The following is a 20,541-nucleotide window of genomic DNA, read 5'->3' as shown; positions in this document are numbered from 1 at the left end:
TGTTGCTTCTTTCCTTGCTTATGCTGATTGAGCAAGTGGAAAAACTGTGTCAGCTTTAACACCTTTGGCTTTGTGTCATAAAGAACAGGTGGTTCACTCCTGATTTCTTCTTTTTTTTATTTTTTATTTCTTCATTTGCAAATGACTGTGTGAATTGCTCAATGTGAAAAGTTTTCAAACTGGAGTAAAAGAACTAAATGGATTTCCTGTTTCTTATGACCTGGAGCTTACTTCTACAATCAAAGAAATCAGATCTGTTGCACAGTTTTCCTATAATACTGGAATGCAGTCAAGTTAGTAGCTCCAGCCTATCAGCTTCCATCTCCACCCATAAAATAATGCTCTTCCTGCTCAGACAGGGCCAGTGTTGTGTATATATTCTACAACTGAAGTTTACTAGTCAGCTGTTCAGACACCAGTGAGGATTTCTGACATGGAGAATCACCATACAAAAAGAGACGGCTACAGGAACTGGGAAGATTTGCTTTCTTTTAAGTACTTTCAGACCCTCTGCCCTACACTTGGTTATGGCTACGGAGGCAAGATTAAAGAAATCAGGGAGAAGGAGTTCAGCAGACTTAAAGGTAATTGCAAACACAGTGCAAACCTGTCAGAGCTCATAGATAATTTGCAGTGACAATGCTAAAACTGCCACAACATTCCCACAAGATTTATCTTAAGAAAATGTGTACACGAAAACAAAATGTGTTTCCTTTATTCTTGACAATAGTGATAAAGAGCAACAGAGACGTGCTAACAAAGTTTCATCATAAACTAGGACTTTCTGAACCTGTTCTGCGGACCACCAGCCATTCAGCTTTTCAGGATATTCACAACGAATAAGCATGGGATAAATCTGCATGCTTTGGAAGCCTGGTATATGGAAATGTACCTCATGTATATGTATTACGGATATCCTGAAAATCTGACTGGCTGTTGGGGTCCTGAGGACAGCTTTGGGAAGCTGTGTGGTACACAGTGACACATGCCTGTGCTTTCAAACTTTTACTATTAAACCAGGAAAACTAGGAAAAGTAAACCATTAACTCTGACTGCTTTGACACATTGATCTTTTTTTTTTTTTTAATGCAGCTTGTACATTTGATTTTTTTCACTGTTATAAACACTTTTAGTGCTCTATTTTTATCCTAAATGCAAAAGAGGCTGAGATTGCTGTTTCTGCTTGTCCCCCTAGTAACTTTGGTGTTTGGAGTTTTCACAACACTAAGTTTTCAGGACAGGTCAGGGAGGGGGTGATGAGGTTTCTGAGTCAGGTGGGGTGTCTTCGGATGCACACGCATGCATGTGCACAGACACGCATTGCTGTTTACACTTATTAGCAGAGGATTATAATCATTGGTCATCACTGAATATTTCTTTTTGTAAATTGCAAGAAATATTCAGTGATGACCAATGATTATAATCCATAGATGCAGTCCAGCTATAGACCATCAGCACTCATTTATAAGTGCTGATAGTCACATAAACTATCATTGGTTTGATAGTCACATAAACTATCATTGCTGACCAATGGGTAATCTAGATCATAAAAGTAGTACAAAAAATCAGTATACAAGACACTGATATGAAAATGCATGCATAGAAGGTACAGGCAACAGGCATACAGTCTAATTTTGAATATCCGTTTTTTGTATCATTATCATAAGATCAGAAATATCAGTGCATTTTTATATTGGTTCATTATGGTTAAATTACAAGAAATATTCAGCGATGACCAATGATTGAAATCCATAGACGCGGTCCAGCTATAGACCGTCAGCACTCTGCTAATGAGTGTAAACAGCAATGCGTGTCTGTGCATATGCATGTTTGTGCATCCGAAGACACCCCACCTCACTCAGAAACCTCATCTCCCCCTCCCCGACCTGTCCTGAAACTTTACTGTTGCGAGAACTCCAAACATCAGAGTTACTAGGGGGACACACAGAAACAGCATTCTCAGCCTCTTTTGCATTTAGGATAAAAATAGAGCACTAAAAGTGTTTATAACAGTGAAAAAAAACTAATGAACAAGCTGCATTAAAAAAAATGATCAATGTGTCAAAGCAGTCAGAGTTAATGGTTTACTTTTCCTAGTTTTCCTGGTTTATTAGTAAAAGTTTGAAAGCACAGGCATGTGTCACTGTGTACCACACAGCTTCCCAAAGCTGTCCTCAGGACCCCAACAGCCAGTCAGATTTTCAGGATATCCGTAATAAATATGCATGAGGTACATTTTCATATACCAGGCTTCCAAAGCATGCAGATTTATCTCATGCTTATTCATTGTGAATAAGCTGAATGTAATTTACAAAAAGAAATATTCAGCGATGACCAATGATTATAATCCATAGACGCGGTCCAGCACTCTGCTAATGAGTGTAAACAGTGTCTTTGTTTTGATGGTCAATCATAATTTACATCTCATATGATTATAAGATGAATCTGTTATTTATATCACATTGGTGTTCATCTACACGGGTTTTTTTGATAATTGTATTTTATTTGCTCTATGACATCTTTTGCTGCTTCCTCTGACTTTTCTTTTAGGGGGACTTAAAATGAAGAGGTTGATATTGAAGGGGTTTGTCTGGCTAACTTTAAGATGGACAAAACCCAAGAATGGAATATTTCCTTCAACTCCCTGGCTAAATTTTGTCCGAGCAATCTGTTGTCTGCACAGAATTTACCTAAGTAAAGAGGCCAAGTGGAGGGCATTGCCAGGGAGTGGTATCATGCTTCTTGAGCAATGCTGATATAAATTAGCCAGGGAAGTCTGGTCAGACAAATAATTTATATGGGTTTATTCATCAGAACACTTATCCTGATAAGTTCTGCTGAATATCCGGTTGAAGTTATCTGCGTAATTGTTCCCAGATAACTTTCCTGTTTTCCGGCTTATTCAAAATGGACCTAAGAATATTTAGCAGGTAGAAGTTAACCGCATTTTAAAGCAGATCTTATATCCTAAGCTGGATCATAGTGCAGTAGACTAAGTTATGTTCCACAGGTGAAATAGCACATAATTAATTCAGTTGGTTGCAAGGATCTCCTCATTTATGAGAAAAAGAAACTGTCATCGCTGACCAATGGGTAATCTAGATCATAAAAATAGTACAAAAAGTCAGTATACAAGACACTGGTATGAAAATGCACTGCATAGAAGGTACAGGTTGTTATGCCTGTCGGTTGTAGACGGCTGAGACCACGCGTACTCGCAGCTTGTTCTGCTTTCCTACCCTCCCCGGGTCTCCTCGCTGCACGGGCCTCTCTGCATCGCTGTGTTCCGCGGGCCTCCTCGCAGAGGCATGGATGCCATTACTTCCGGCTCTGATGTTGGGTCCTCCTAGGTGCGTGCGCGCGTGCGTCACAAGTCCCACCTTTGAAGCCACTTCGGCAGGAACCTCAGGGGCATCCCCTGTTGATGATGTGATCGGACTCCGGTATTTAAACTCCTGCTTTGCCCCCAGGAAGCCAACTTGGACCAAGTTCCGTATGAGTCCTATGCCTGCCTTGTTCCTGAGACGCCGCTCCTGCATGTATCGTCGACCCTGTCTAGCACCTGCTCCTCGGGGGTCAGTGTGCGCTCTAAGGGAACCTGTTCCCTGGCCTACCCTGCTCCTCGGGCTGGCCCCGCGCCTCGGGTTCCATCTGGCTTCCTGCTCTACCTCGGCTCTCCTTGGGAACTACTGCAGCGACTTGTGAGTTCTCAGCTGGCCTTCCTTGCTCCTAGGGGTTGCGCTGTATCCTTCAAAGACTGTTCACACCTTCCCGCTCCCCGGACCGCGCTCAACTACTCCAAGACCACCCTGAGCTTCCCCACTCTTCAGGGCTTTCTCCTTGTGATTCTACAGTTGACTGCTGTCCTGCTCCACGGGCCTGTTTCTCCATTACTCAGCCAGCTACCCTCTGATCTCCAGGTACCTGTCGACGTGAGCTACTGGACTTGGGCTCGGGCTCTCCGCCCCGGGGGGTTCGCCTACACTCTCCTTCTACGCCCACTGTGCTGTGGCTCCGCCCCTCGGGGTGCACCATTGGAGAATATCTTGCTTGGCTGTTTGGGCGTCCATCATTCCGTGATCTGCTTGGCGCCCTCTCTCTTCAGTCTCTCCAAGTGCCTACTACAGACTGCTACCCTACGGGGGTCATCTCCTGGTCTCCGGGGTTCTCCCCTCGACTGTGCACAGAGCTTCCCTACACTCCAACACCTTGCCTCCTGATGGTGCAGACCTGGGGGCTCCTCTCCACAGGCTGTATCAACTCACACCTCGGGCCAAGGGTCCGTATACACACTAATCAGAACACAGGTATACAGTCTAATTTTGATTATCCAGTTTTTGTATCATTATCATTATACAATCAGAAATATCAGTGCATTTTTATATTGATTTTCTGTATATTTACCTTTTCTACTAAAAATAGCTTGACAGGGTTAGGGATGAGCTCAGTCAATTTTTGGTTCATTATGGTTTGTTTTTTTTCTTCTTTGCTTTTGGTTCATTTTACGTCAATCATTTGACAATATTAAAAAACGCAAAAAGGAACTATACAAAAGAAATGAAAAATAAGAATTCTCTGGCCCCTGCCCTGCTGCCTCAAGAAAAAAAAAACCTCCAAAGCCCTTCCCTAATAATCCCAGCCTCACCCACAACCTCTTACCTTTTGAAGTCTTTATAATCTATTTAAAATGTAATTGAGCAGGAGCAATCCCCAGTTGCTCCTGTCCTGCCACCATTTCAAATGGCACAAGCAGACCAAGGCTGGCACCATTATTTCTTTTGTTCCATATGTAATCCCTTGATGGGGCGTAAAAAAATAATGACATTCTGATGCCTGTTTGGGAGCTAAACACCAATCCCTATCTGGGTTGAACCACAATAACGGTTGACCAGCTGATGTAGTGGGGCAGCCTCAGAGGTATTGGTTGTGTTTTACCTGTGAAATAGGGAAAACCTTCGCTATAGATGTTCCTCGCTGCAATGGAGTTGCCAACTGGTTCCAGATTTTCAGGAGAGGTTGATTCAGTCCTGATGTTACCCCATTGCATGCTGGGACATATTTTGATTTCCGTATTGCATTCCCTAAGAAAAGAATGACTATAAGTACATGCTTGCAGGGGAGAAAACCCAGGACTGGATCAATCTGATCTGAAAATCTGGAGCCAATTGGCAACCCTGCTTCTGCCACACAGTTCTATCTTTATCCTTAATCCAGTGAATTAAGCACTGCCCAGCTCAGATAAGGGAGGGATTTGCTCCAAATATATCTTCAAACTATACAACTTTTATTATAAATTCTGGGGTTTCTCTCAGCAGTCAGAGTTTACAAAAATACTTAAAAGTGCCAATATAATTAGGGATCACAGGTTTTCGCAGCAGGGCTGTACAGTGTCAGCAACAGCAAAAACAATCACAACACGTTCTTCCCTCAAATCTGTACGATAAGGCTACTAGTGAAAATACCAAAATTACTTCCCCTCCTATGTCTTCTGTAAGGTAGATCACATCACATTCATCTCAAGGTTCTCTTCAAACATAAGGGGTCATTCACTAAGCCATGGTGAATCACCCTGCAGCTTAAAAAAAATCATAAAGTATTTTTCCCTGTGTGAAATTATCATGGCCTGTGGTATTTTCCCACGGGGAAAAATACAGCAGCAGTGAAAGGACACCCAAGCAACACATGATGGTGATCCCGGGAATGAAGGGCCACCATTGCTTAAAGGGACTGAGGGCCTGGATAGCATCCCTTCTTCCAAAACTAGTGGAAAGCTCTGATAGTCTGCATAGACCTCCTGTCCCACTCCCTCGACTGCAATTGCAGGGGGTCCATTGTTAAAAAAAAACCCCAAAAAACATTTTAATGCCTGCAGCAAGTCCCATTCTCCAGCCCCCAACCCCACCGCTTGTCTCAAAAACCCCAGCCACAGGGTGCCAAGAGGACAGGACCATCCCTTGTGATCGGGTTAATGGCTGGGCAGTGCCATTCAAGAAGTGGCCACTGCCCGGGCCTGGAACCTAGGGGATACTCTAGGCCCCACTGGATCGCCAGCACATGTTTTAAAGGTGTGAGGGTCCAGGGATGGAGACCACCAGAGCAATTATTTTCATTAAAGAGGTGATGTGGGGTGGGAATCCTAGCCTTCTGGCATTCTGAGGCAGAGATTTTTTAATCAAGAGGCAGGGTTGGGGGTAGGGTTTGACACAGAGATAGAAAAAGAGTGGCCGGGGGATTGGATAGGGGGTTTACATAAGAACATAAGAACATAAGAAAATGCCATACTGGGTCAGACCAAGGGTCCATCAAGCCCAGCATCCTGTTTCCAACAGTGGCCAATCCAGGCCATAAGAACCTGGCAAGTACCCAAAAACTAAGTCTATTCCATGTAACCATTGCTAATGGCAGTGGCTATTCTCTAAGTGAACTTAATAGCAGGTAATGGACTTCTCCTCCAAGAACTTATCCAATCCTTTTTTTTTTTTTTTGTTGGAAATATCTTTATTGTTAACCTTAGTGACCACGTAACATCATAATTGTAACCGACAAATCAGAACATAAAATATGACAGTGTCCGAATACAAATGAGGTATTGTATACAAACAGTAGCTTTGTCTACTTAATTAGAAACGCTTTCTTCAGAAACATCTGTTCAGCACATACAGGTCCCATTTCTCCTGGTCTCTGTGTATATGTGGAGCCTGGTTAACGATATTTTTGTTTTCTATACATCAATCTATCTATCTATACCCCTACCCTCTCTCTATGAAACACCCCAAACCAATAGACATCATACCCCCCTTCCCACCCCGTGTTCACCTTCCCCCCCCCCCCTTCCTTCCCATTGTAGTCACCCCGGACTATCAAGTATATTAAGAGATAGAGATATATTGAGATAGTGAGATGCACCGAGAGCAGAATATGGCAACCATGCAACATTCATGTAAAGGAAACCGTGAGCCTCCCAGACCTGACTCCCCAGGCATTTATGAAAGCAAACCCAGTGAACGCAAAAAGTTCAAAAAGTTCATGTCCTCCCAGTGTGTTCAGTAGATTCCACTTCTTCCAATTTCGGTAAAAGTTCACACACTGCTTGTGGTAAATGGTGGACATGGTCCTTCCAGATACGTATAGTCCACTTCCGGTATTTTAATGGTCTTTGTTTCACCGTCCGATATTCCATGTGGAGTAACCCAGAAAGTTTGTTTTCCCATATGGATATATATTGCGGGGCAGGTTCCATCCATTGTGCCAAGATAGTCACTTTTGCCAACAGTAATACTTTATGAAAGAAAGCCATTTGAAAACAGTCCATTTTGTATTCCGTTTCTGCGATTAAGCCAAAGAGCCAGATCTTTGGATCCAAAAGAAAGCAGAGACCCCATAAGGTACGCAAAAACCGCTGAAGATACAGCCAAAAAGCCTGGACCTTGGCACAGGCCCATATCGCATGGTAGAAGTGTGGGGCAGGGTGCTGACATTTCACACAGAGGTTCGTGGATACCCTCCCCATGTGAAAAGCAACTTGCTGTGTATAGTAAGCCTGGAAGTAGAATTGGTAGAGTTTGTCCCTCAGAATCACATTCTCCACTATCTTCGGAATAATCCGTAGGCTCTGAATAAGGTCCTGATTGGTAAGTCTGTCCGGTAGATGTCTGTTCCATTTATTTAGGGTCTAATCGTTGGGCGCCAGATAAAGGAGGGATATCAACGCGCCATAATATTGAGCGCAACGAGTACGCTTGCCATCCTGACCCAGCAGCAGAGGCAGTAATTTCTGAGATAAAGTAAAACTGGGGCTTGTAAGTAGCTGTCCATTGATGAAGTGCCGTAATTGCAGGTAGCAATAAAAGTCAGCATGGGGCAGACCATACCTATCCTGCAGTTCCTGAAAACTAACAAGGGTTATTGACGGAGTAGACAACTTTAACAATTGGGAAACATTCACTAAACCCCTTTGCGCCCATTGAAGGAAGGGTGCATATTGCGTACCCGGTAAGAACAACGGGCTTCCCCTTATAGGAAGACAGACCGTGCGCTCCGGATCAAGATCTAGTAGTTGACACAACCTACGCCACATTTGCCTGAAAGGGCGAATAATTACACTAGATACAATAGCACTGGGCAATGAGGCAGCTGAGGACTGGACCGCAGCACTTATAGTTAGTGGAGAAACCCAATTATTATAGTGCTCAGTCGGTGAACAGTGCTGCGTGTTAACCACCCAATCCCTTATATTTCTAAGCAGGCTGGCATAATTGTACGTTCTGAGATCCGGGCAGCCTAAGCCCCCCATTAGTCGCGATCTCATAAGTATAGCTAAGGGAATACGCGCTCGCTTCCCCCGCCATAAAAATTGACTCAGAGCTCGCCGCATATCTTGAGTATCCGTTTTCTTTAACCAAATTGGTAACATAGCAAATAAATAGAGCCACTTCGATATTTCCATCATTTTGACCAGTAAAATCTTTCCTGACAGAGAAAGGGGAAGATTCTGCCATAAGCGCAGCTTGTTAATATACTTAAGCTTTAATGGTATAACATTTAATGCATATAATTTCCCTGGGTCAGCAGGTATGTGGATTCCCAGATATTTCAAAGATTTGTCCACCCATCGCAGAGGAAAGGGGCCAGGCCACATATCGCGTAAGACACCCAGGACATCCAATGCCTCTGATTTGTCTACATTTATTTTTAAGCCGTCGAAGACCCCGTATTCTCTTTGCAACCTTAAAACATGGGGTAGCGCTTCAACCGGATTGCTTAATACAACCAGCATATCATCCGCGAAGGCAGCTACTCTAAATTCCTGCCCTTTAAAGCTCACACCTCGCAGCTCTGGAGCCTGTAGCAATTTGCGCAGTAATGGATCTAAAGCAAGTATATAAAGTATTGGGGAAAGAGGGCAACCTTGCCTCACTCCACGTTGAATTACAATTTCCCCTGAAAGAGTGTCATTCGCTGAGATATGAGAGGTAGGATGATTATAAAGAAGCGCCACAGCTGCGAGAAGTTTGGAGGGGAAACCAAAGCGCGACAATACTGAAAACATATAGCCCGAGGAGACCCTATCAAAGGCCTTTTCAGAGTCAAATCCTATGACCATTGTCTGCAGTTTTTGCCTGTGTGAGGTTTCAATAGCTGAAAGCAAGCGAATCACATGGGCCCCGGCATTGCGGCCTCCAACAAATCCCACTTGGGAATGTGATATTATGGTTGGTAGAACCCCATTCAAACGTAAAGCCAGAATTCTCGCAAATATTTTTAAATCATAATTTAAAAGCGAGATGGGTCTGTAAGAGGCAGCCATAAGAGGGTCCTTACCGGGCTTTGGCAGGACAGTGATAAAGGCTTTGTTAAAATTTGGAGGAAAAGCCCCATTTTGCCAAGCTTGGTTATAGAATGCAGTTAATGACCCTGCAACCTGGTTCTGCAGAATTTTGTAGTATTCCACTGGGAAACCGTCTGGGCCCGGGGATTTGTGCCCTTTCCCAGTCCTAATGACCCCTCTAATCTCTGGCTCAGTAATAGGCTTAACTAAGGACTCCTGCTGGGAAGCAGAAAGTTTGGGCAACGCCAGGTCCTGAAAGAAACTTGCCTCCTCCAATTCCCCCCCTGTCCGGTCCTCTGTGTAGAGGTGTTCATAAAATGACCTGAAAGTTTCCAAAATCTCAGGGGATGAGGTAACCACTGTACCAGAACCCGCTCGGAGTCCCGTAACATATGCTTTTTTCCGTTTGATAGCTACAAGCCTCGCTAAAAGCTTGCTGGATTTATTGCCAAATCTGTAAAAATGATGCTCTGAAGCGGCCATCATTTTTTGAGCTCTCAGATGTAGTTGGGCATTGAGTGCATGCAAGCAATTCCTATATACCTCTCTGTGCGCAGCTGTGGGCTTCTCCGCTAGATCTTTTTTTGCCTGTTGAAGATGTGCTTCCATTAGGAGAATAGCCTCATTCATTTTTTTACTCTTATTGATAGCATAAGCTATGATCTCCCCCCTGAGCACTACCTTACTAGCCTCCCAGAATAGGATGGGGTCCTGAGTATGCTCCTGGTTATGTGCAGCATAATTTTCCCATTTATCCCGAAGATAGCTTTGAAAGACACTATCATTAACCAAGTGCCCTGGGAGCCGCCATGATTTACGTTTGGTTCTATCCACGGTGAACCAGATGTCCACCCAAGTAGGGGCATGGTCCGCCACTGCAATAACCCCAATCTCAGCATGTTCTACTCTGGAAAACATGTGTTCCGCTATCAGTACATAGTCTATTCTTGATAAGGTGCCATGAGCCTTGGAGACATGCGTATAATCACGTTCCTCTGGGTGCAAAACTCGCCATGGATCTAATAGCCCCAGGCATTTACAGAATTGACCATGCCTATATTCCCCAGCGTGCGATAGCCTGGCGGAGTCTGAGATTTATCAAGGTGGCTATCCATTACACTATTCATGTCTCCCGCCAGTATCAAGTCACCCTGTACCTTGGTGTGTAGTATAGTAATTAAATTGATGAAAAAGTTCGGATCCGGTACATTAGGGGCATAAACATTACATAGTGTGAAGGCCTTACCCGCAATGGTCCCAATTATAAGGATATATCTCCCTTCATCATCATGTAATTCTTGGGTCACAGTGAGCGGAGTATTCTTGTTTACCAGAATCGCCACACCTCCCTTTTTCTCTTTTGCCTGGGAAAAAAAACACTCTGAAACCCATTCCCTACTGAGCTTTACACTCTCTGCCTCTGACAAATGTGTTTCTTGTAGGCAGGCAATATTGGCTTTCAGACGATGCAAGTATTGGAGAATTATTTTCCTTTTAATGGGTGATCCAAGCCCGTTAACATTCCAGGAAATCACTCGGTATTTACCCCCCATCATCCTGACAGGTATAGGTATAAAAACCGTTGTACATACCTATTTTGAACGAGGGGCTAGGCTCCCAGCCTAACCTAACCCCCTGAATCCCAGTGCTTCCAGTGTAGGTACAAGCACTCGCCTGTACTCTCTGAAAATCCCTTGTGCTATCCCGCCTATCTCCTGGTTCCCTACCCTGCGGAACTCTCATGTCCAGGTGACCATTCCCTTCCCCCCCTTTGTGTCCCGTTCCCCTACCCGATGTAACTATCCGTATCCTGTGCCGTCCCAATTGAGCTCCCCAACCCCCTAAATCCCCAGTCCCCAACATTATACCCTTATAGTCTGTATCTCCTTTGGAGAGAGGACACGTGTAGTATGCGGTTGGACACCGCGCCCCCCCCCTCCCTTTTCCCCCGTCTTATCAATAACCATATATTCCATAAATTAACTAATACCCAACAATTTAACAATTGAAATAAACGCGGTTCACTTATCAAGTTTCTTCAAAGTCAAATAATAAATTTTTTTTCCCGGTCTTCATCCAGCTGTGCCATGCCCGTATCAGGGCTCCTCTCGCCAACTGTCAGCCACTGTAATGAGAATCAATGAAGGCCTTAGCCGCGGCCGGATCTTCAAACATTTTAATTTGTCCATCATGCCAAATTCGTAATTTCGCTGGGTAACCGAGTGCAAACTTAATTTTTTTATTAAATAGTAGAGAGCAGGATGGAGTAAATGCCTTCCGGAGGGCCGCCACCCTGGTTGAGTAATCCTGCACAATTCGGATTTTATGTGACTGGTAAAGAATTTCTGGGATACTCCGTGCAGCCTGAGCTATACGCGCTTTGTGCGCGAAGTTAAGCAGTTTAGCGATTACAATTCGGGGTCTCACATCCGATTGTCGTTTGGGCCCCAGGCGATGTGCCCGCTCGATTGAGATGGCGCCCTGAAGGTCTGGGAGTGAGAGTGCCTCCGGCAGCCATGTTTCCAGCATGCGTCCGAGCTGGTTTTCGTCCAGATTTTCAGGGAATCCTATAAATCGTAAATTCGAGCGCCGAGCACAGTTCTCGAGATCATCTATCTTATTTGACTGCTCTAATACAGTTTTCTCCAGCTCCTGTAGCTTGGAAGCTTGGTTATAATTATCATCTTCCAAAGTGGAGATCCTCCCTTCCACGTGATCTACCCGCGGGCCCAGCTCCATTAATGCTGCTTTTACTTCCTCCAGCTGCGATCCAATTCCCGCTAATTTTTCATCCAGAGCCTTGTGAATTATATCCTTTATTTCATCTAGGAGCTGGTCATTTCCCTTTCCATTCGGCATTTGTGGGGCTTTTTGCAGCACCGTCGCGGACGCCATTTTTTCCGGCCCTGGTTTGCTTTTCTCTTTTTCCTTCCGACTCCCCCGAATCGGCTTTGTTGGAGAAGTTTTCTGCATGAAACTCACGATCGACATAGGCGCAGCCCCACCAAGGCTTTTAAAGCTCGTTTGTACTGGGATTCTAGTTCTTTTTGAGGGTAGAGACGGTGCGGCGTCCAGAGCCAAGCAAGACACGTCTTGCCTAGTCTATCCACATCACGTGACCTCTCCAATCCTTTTTTAAACACAGCTATACTAACTGCACGAACCACATTCTCTGGCAACAAATTCCAGAGTTTAATTGTGCGTTGAGTAAAAAAGAACTTTCTCCGATTAGTTTTAAATGTGCCCCATGCTAACTTCATGGAGTGTCCCCTAGTCTTTCTACTATCCGAAAGAGTAAATAATCGATTCACATCTACCCGTTCTAGACCTCTCATGATTTTAAACACCTCTATCATATCCCCCCTCAGTCGTCTCTTCTCCAAGCTGAAAAGTCCTAACCTCTTTAGTCTTTCCTCATAGGGGAGTTGTTCCATTCCCCTTATCATTTTGGTAGCCCTTCTCTGTACCTTCTCCATCGCAATTATATCTTTTTTGAGATGCGGCGACCAGAATTGTACACAGTATTCAAGGTGCGGTCTCACCATGGAGCGATACAGAGGCATTATGACATTTCCGTTTTATTCATCATTCCTTTTCTAATAATTCCCAACATTCTGTTTGCTTTTTTGACTGCCGCAGCACACTGAACCGACGATTTCAATGTGTTATCCACTATGACACCTAGATCTCTTTCTTGGGTTGTAGCACCTAATATGGAACCCAACATCGTGTAATTATAGCATGGGTTATTTTTCCCTATATGCATCACCTTGCACTTATCCACATTAAATTTCATCTGCCATTTGGATGCCCAATTTTCCAGTCTCACAAGGTCTTCCTGCAATTTATCACAATCTGCTTGTGATTTAACTACTCTGAACAATTTTGTGTGATCTGCAAATTTGATTATCTCACTCGTCGTATTTCTTTCCAGATCATTTATAAATATATTGAACCTTATGTTTAGTTACTACCATTAACATAAAGCTTGAGGACGTCCTGCAGAGTGTGGCAGTTACTACTCTAACAGAATGGGGGTAACCTGCATGGAGTGGCAATTGCTGCCATTAACAGAGGACTTGAGGGTGGTCTGCACAGAGTGGCAGTTGCTTCTAGAGATGTGAAACGGAACCAGAATCAGTTCTGATTCCGGTTCCGATTCACATCGTGAAATTTTTTTCTTGCGGTCCGATCGGGTTTTTTTTATCGGCTGCGCCCGAGCCGATAACCAAAAAATACAGCCGACTCTTTAAAATGAGTTTGTTAGTATCCCCCCACCCAGCGGGGATCCCGGGAGCGTTCTCCCGTGCTCGGGCTGTCAGCTGCCACTAATCAAAATGGCGCCGATGGCCCTTTGCTCTTACCATGTGACAGGGGCTATCAGTGCCATTGGCCGGTCCCTGTCACATGGTAGGAGCAATGGACGGCCGGCGCCATATCACTCCTTGGGGGCCATAAGCATAGGCTCCTCAGTATTCTTAAGCATTTACCCTCCCGGATTGCACCTCCTAGGCTCTGCACAGACTGTGGTTTCCCAGGTCACTTCTTCAATCTTCAGGACCAACTCCTGATCCACCCAGCAGTTCCTCTTTGTGGAGGAAACTAGAGGGAGGAGGCTGTTATTCTATTCATCTATTTTTTTGAAATATTCTTTTTATTAGTATGTTTTTACTATTATGAATGATGTTTTATATTCTTTGATTTTATTGTTTTGAGGAATGGTATTTCTATTTTTCCATTGTTGCTCTGCATACAGTCTGGTTTGAGAGGTTTCCAGTTCATTTCAGTTTATACTTTATGGTCTTTATTCTTTATTTGGTGAGGGTCTATCCATGGTCTGCATGTATGACTGAGTTGAGATATTCTGATAGTATGCAGTTTCTGTGTAGGAATCTATAGCAAGCTGGCTTGATCTGTTTTCCAAATAGGAGGTGTATTGGTGTTTAGGGCCTGGGCGTATAATTTGCAATGTTGCCTTTTCATAGTTAAGGTTGTTACTGTTTGAGGACTGGCAGAAAGTGCTCTTTTAGTATGGGAGTTCATAAATATTGTAACTGTAATTCAGTTTACACTGAGCTTTCTGAGGATAGAGCCCATTCCCAACATGCATTACTATATGCCTAATAGCATATGCATTCCTAGTGTGTTTTTTACAGGATTCTGATATTTTGTGATGTTTTTACCTCAGAAGACTGTTCTCTCAATATCATTTTTCATGTAAAACTGATTATTATAAATGCAGATTTTTAACTGTGTGCGATGAGAGCTGAGGGGGGGGGGGGGCACGGGCACAGGGCTGTAAAGTTTGTCTAGTGTATCTAATGCCCTTGCAATAACCTAGAGAGTGTGTGCCACCATTCACCCATCCCCCACTTCTCCAGGGCAAAATGTTGGGGAAAAAGGTAGTAAGCAGATCTTAGGGTTCCTGGAAGAGTGGCAAGGTTGCCAGCTTCCTAGAAACATTACCCCTGCCACCCTCTGGGAACTCTGACCTCTTTCCCCCTTGCACAGCATTTGAAATCCCCTAAAAGGCCAGACTACAAAAGTCAACCCTTTCCTTTCTTGATGATTTCACTTATACCGTGCCTTGAGGGAAGGGAAGTGGGGGAAGGGTGTCTTCTCATCCCTCGCCTCAGGCAACAGATTGCCTTGTGCCACCCCAGGTTCTACTAGTACCAGTGGCACTTACTTTTGTATTATCTGTGCCACTACCAGAAGTTAACTTGCACCATCTCCTCCTCCACCAACATGATGCAATGCTCTAAGAAAGGAGACATCAGGACCATATCAATATCCTAGAGGAGAGGAGATAAAGTAGAGAAGATGGAGTATGATAAAGACATTAAAATAACTGGAAAGCATGAATAATGCACAAGAAGAAAGCAGCCAAAGGAGGATCAAGTGAGGAAAGGGGGATTACGGGAGCAGTGAGTGCAAGGAGGAGGAGGGAATGAAGTGGGGAAAGGGGAGAACATAAAAGGAGAAGGGGAGGGGGAGGAAGCATTATAATGAGGAAGGGGAAGCAGAAGGGAGAGTGCAAGGGTAGGGAGGTGGGATCCTTTTGCTCCTTAGCCCCTTAACCACACACTCCCCCCCCCCCCACCACCACCACACCTCCTAGTGACACACTGCCACCCTCTACCACTCCCCAGCCACATAAACACACTGCCAATCTTCCTTAGCCACAGACAGCCACTCCTCAGCAGATTCTCACCTCTCCTCAAGACCCTCCTTCCTCCCCCCCCCCCCCCCCCACACACATGGTTAGCCCGTCCCTCCTGATGCCCAGTCCTCACCCTTATTTTGTTTCTAATTTGTGATAGGCCTGTGTATGTTGATTTTTAAATATAAAATTACATCAACCTAAACATCTCCCTAAAGGTATTGTTCGCAATGTGAAAACACCAATAAACACCTACTTTCATTACCCTCCAAATACACCCAACTGCCTTGAAAAATAAGCACCTACAGTACATTTGCAATATATAAGCAGTAGGATCAGAAGCCCTACTTATGACTCGTGGAGAATTGACAATTAGTGAGGGGAATCACAATATTCAGTCATGTGTCCTTTCATCAGTCAGAGCTGTGGTAAATAAGTGAACAATTGTTAATATTTATTTTTTTATATTCTGCTTTTCAGAACTTCAAAGTGTATTACATTGTGTTTTTCTATCTTCATAATCTAATTTTGTATGTAAGGCAACAGAGAGTAAAGTGACTAAACTTAGCCACAAGAGTGGGATTTGAACCCTGGTTTTCTACTGCTCTAACCGCTAGCTTACTGGCCACTGGCCAGCTACAAATAAATATTCAAGAACTATTCCTGTGCTCTCCATATGGTAGTTTTTCTCTGTACTCTGCTGAACAAACATCAAACAAATACAATTAGCCTTGGAGTCAATCCTACTATGATATTCAGTAAGAAACCTGACCATTTTTGTGATTTCACATTCAACATCTAGGATTAATATAATTTCTTTTGGAAAATTGTAATTTGTTTCATCCACAATTTTGTAGTCCATCTTTTTTTGTTTTTAAAATAACCATGTTTATGAATCCTCTTACTGCTGACCAGGAGAGACAATCCTTGCTGCTTATTCTGATTCCTGTAGGGAAGAAAGCCTAATTAACAGAAAGTGAGATGCATGAATTCATGCAGGCTAAAAATAGTAAATTTTTAATGAAATAACCACATAGATTAACAGGTGCTATTCAATTATGAGAGTATGTGTTTATTTTCCTGTAAGAATATTTAATTTGGTGGAGAAAAGCAATTCTCCAACCAGTAAATATAGTTTTCTGTATAGAAATGTGTTTATAAATAAATAAATGGAGCATATTAGGAAGAACTGATGCCAGAAACTTTGTAATCCATATTAAAAAGCATTTATTTGGCTAGCTGGCTAAATGAATATTTATCCACATACCAAGCTACATTTTAGCTGGCTAATAAGTTAGGGTACTAGAAGTTAGCCAGATAAGTTAGGGACATTCTGGGGACGTACTGGGAGGAGATGAATTAGCCAGCTATTTTAACTGGCTACCTCCAGTATTCAGAGTTAGGCAGATGACTTAGCTGGCTAAGGGGGTCATTTTCTATGTGGATCGCATGCGAGAAGGGACTTTTCGCGTGCGATAGCTAAATTGGGGTGGGTTCTGGGCGGCGTCCGCACCAGAAGGGGAGGAGTCGGGGCGGCACCAGGATGGACGCTGCGAAGACACCGCTGATGGCGAAAAGGACCCTTTTCGCTGCCACTAGCGTGCCCAATAGCACGACCTTTCACGGTAGCACTATTGGATGCAAAAGCCGGCAGCTATCGCACCGTGGAGGTGCGATTGCTGCTGGCTTTCGCAGGCCCACCCCCTCACTTCGCCCCCCATTACTGCCGGATTTTCTAAGGACTGCGACCTTTGAAAATCCAGGCCTAAGTCTAGTTGGGCCATAGAGTTGTCCTAATGTTAGCCGGCTATAGTTTGCCAGCTAACTATAAGATAGCAGGTTATATTCAGTAGTGAGGCTGAGCTTATGAATATGTCTCCAAAGATAGCTGGATAAATTTATCCAGCAAACTTTGCAATCCGGTCTGTGTCTGAATATGGACCTTTTTCTTTCTCTTAACACAAAATTTGCAGCCCCAGAAGCCAATATTCAGTCAATAAGAAAGTTAGCTGGATAAACTTATCCAGCTACCTTAGCCAGGATATTCAGCAGTATATTTAAGTAACTTTAGGACAGCTCTTCAATTGATCTAAAGTTCTCCATTAACAAGTAGGAATGACATCATCCAAAGTTGCCAATTGAACCCATCTCAGAAATCAGTAAAACTTTACTGATCATGGATGGACACTGCCTCATGAGTCCCCTAGATGATTTTTGTCTGAGCAACCACACAGATGTATAACCCTCGCTCTTTTGATTTTGCATTATCCACAATTTTCCTTCTGCCTTGCTACAGACTATTTTTTTTTAATATAATTGCTGCCCCTCAAAAGTATTTTTTAGTACTACTAAAAAAAGAAAAGAAAAGAACTTTTGGAAAATCAACATAAGTGTCTTCAAGGTCTGCATCTTGGTCGATGGATGTATTAAGCTGCACCAACCTTCGGAGCCATTCCTTCTCTTGAAGAGGGACATCCTCAGACTCTCACCCATGTTGAGCAGAGCTGGAGTTCCTCACCTCAGTCTTCTTGCTTCACAGTTTAAGCTCCCCAACCAGAGGCGCTAGTTCCCAGATCCAACTCGGGCTCAGGATTAAGAAAGGCATAGAAGCCTTTGGAGCAAGAGGCACAAAAGAAGGCACACATGCAGGGCCTCATCCTCAGGGCAAACTAGTATAGAGCCTTAGAGATCAGGTGCTGCAGGGGCCCATCATTAACACAGAGAAAAGAAAGAGGTGTAGTCATGAACAGGGCTCCATCTATGGTGCAGCCCATGGCTCCTTCTTTTGTGCACAGCATGGCATTGTCTATAGTGCAGTCTATGGGTCCTGGTTATGGATGGGCCTGTGGCACTGTGAGCAGTCCTAGGATAGCCAGGCTGGACTCTGGGAAAAATCTTTAATAGATATCATTATTAGTGATAAGAAACAAACAAAAGTATCTCTACTATGCTTCACAATTGAATGAAACAAACATAGTGTTATAACTAACAGTTCAGCAGTATTCTCTTTCTCTAGGCTTCCTTCTCTCCCCTGGGCCTCCATTTCCCTCCTGGGCCTGGCTAGTTATACACCTTTCCAGAGACCTCCACCAAGATCAGGATTCCTTGCTGTCCAAGGCTTAAGATGGACTGGGCCAAATATCTAGATCCATGTTACATGTTATGTTCTGTGAATGTTTTATTTTGTACATCACTCAGGCCATCAGTGTTAGGTGATAAATACATTTTAATAAATGAAAATGAAATGAAGGAGGCCCACGGCCACCGGGGAAACTCATCCTGTCTGGCGGCAGAAGAAAAGGAAGCTGGCAGCCTCCAGTTGAGCCCATCCGGCGGCAGAAGAAGAGGAGGCCCGGGGCCACCAGGTATGCCCATCCCATCTGGCAGCAGAAAACAGGAGGCCTGCAGCTGCCAGGGGAGCCCATTCTGCCCAGTGGAAGAAGAAAAGTAGGCCCGCAGCCTTGGAGGGGAGGGCGCCACCAGCAGCAGTGAGCTGAGATGACACTGAAAGGCAGAAGACTGCGGGTGGAGAAAATGGAGCATTTGTTCCATCTCCCAATTAATGCCATCGACATCAACGTCCACACAGTCGTCTCCGGCTGGAGCAATCAGAAAGGTCATCCTTAAAAAGCGTAGACCGGATGAAGCAGGGGATCGGCTGTCACCGACCCCTTCAAAATTTGATTAAATCTACATCGGTCATCAAAAAGGGCATCGAGCACAGGCAGAAGCATCGTCATCGGCATCGGAGGCCTCATGATCCTGAAATCGATCCGATGACCGGAGTTCCGTCGATGGGTCTCAAATCAGAGCCAAAGAAACCTCGGAGGGAGGACGCTCCATGTCCATCGAGTCCTTCCACTCCTAGGCGATCCACACCAATATTGGTGCCGTGAAATGTACCTCCACAGGGCCCTGTGGAGATACCGGAATCGCCTTCACTGCCTCCTCCCATAACTGCTCTGGTTTCACCAGCTATGCGGACGGAACTGGATGGTTACATCTGCCAGGCAGTTAGAGATGCGCTCTTTGACATGCCTCCGATGCCAGCACCGTGCACGATTCCGCCATCGATGCCAGCACCATCGCTGGTACCGGTTCCACTTCCGTCACCGGTGCCTATTCCAATGTCATCGCCAATTCCATCACCGGTTCCACAACCTACACCAATGTCGATGCCAGATATGTCCTTTTTCGTGCCAATTTTAGCAAAATTGGACACACTCATCGGTGCCATCCCAGTAAAATCACCAGGTGTACCAATGCAGACACCGAGGGAAGAAGAAATAGTGAAGGAAGTACTGATGCCTGAACCTCTCCCAGGCCCACGTCCATCGTTTTCTCCACTATTTCCGTCGAAACCATTGGAGAAACCATCGATGCCATAGATGCCATCTCTTCCCATTCCATCAACTCCTCCTCATCCACATTCACCAGACATGTGGGAGGATCCCAACACCGATTCTTCTTCAGGGGAAGTCCTCTCAGAACCTTCTCCTCCAGAGGAAAGAAGGAAATCCCCTCCAGAGGATTTTTCCTACTCAAACTTCATCAAGGACATGGCTGACACCATCCCCTTTCAGCTTGAATCGGAAGAGGACACTAGACAAAAAATTCTGGAAGTGTTACAAGTGTGGACCCTCCTAAAGAAGTCCTGGCAATTCCAGTTCACAAAGTCCTGACTGACTTGCAACACAGGCTATGAAAGCATATCTGCAACATTTCACCGGTGAATAAAAGAACGGATGCTACATATCTAGTCCAACACATCCCAGGCTTCCAAAAAACTCAACTACCTCATCAATCGGTAGTAGTTGAGTCAGTTCAAAAGAAGTCAAAGAGAATAAAGCCTCATTCATCTAATCCTCCTGGAAAAAATAACAGATTTTTGGATACCATAGGCAGGAAAATGTTTCAAGGGTCCATGTTAGTTTCCAGAATTGCGTCCTATCAACTATATATGACGCAATATCAGCGTAATTTATGGAAACAAATTCAAGAACTCTCTGAATCTCTCCCCCAGCAATTCCAGGATTCCTTCACTTCCATC

At 44.3% G+C, this 20,541-nt stretch overlaps 1 protein-coding gene across 1 annotated transcript in view; it reads left to right on the top strand.

The window, feature by feature from the left end:
- Positions 1 to 384: 384 nt before the first annotated feature.
- Positions 385 to 20,541, top strand: part of MOCOS (molybdenum cofactor sulfurase) — a 728,537-nt gene continuing 708,380 nt past the window's right edge. The window contains exon 1 of the mRNA XM_029589863.1: positions 385 to 584. Coding sequence (XP_029445723.1) covers positions 434 to 584 — 151 coding nt within the window. The 5' untranslated portion in view covers positions 385 to 433. The remainder of the gene's footprint in view (positions 585 to 20,541) is intronic.

The sequence above is a fragment of the Rhinatrema bivittatum genome, chromosome 2 (assembly GCF_901001135.1).
Source record: "Rhinatrema bivittatum chromosome 2, aRhiBiv1.1, whole genome shotgun sequence".
NCBI classification, from domain to species: domain Eukaryota; kingdom Metazoa; phylum Chordata; class Amphibia; order Gymnophiona; family Rhinatrematidae; genus Rhinatrema; species Rhinatrema bivittatum.
This window is presented reverse-complemented; position numbering and strand designations above follow the sequence as displayed.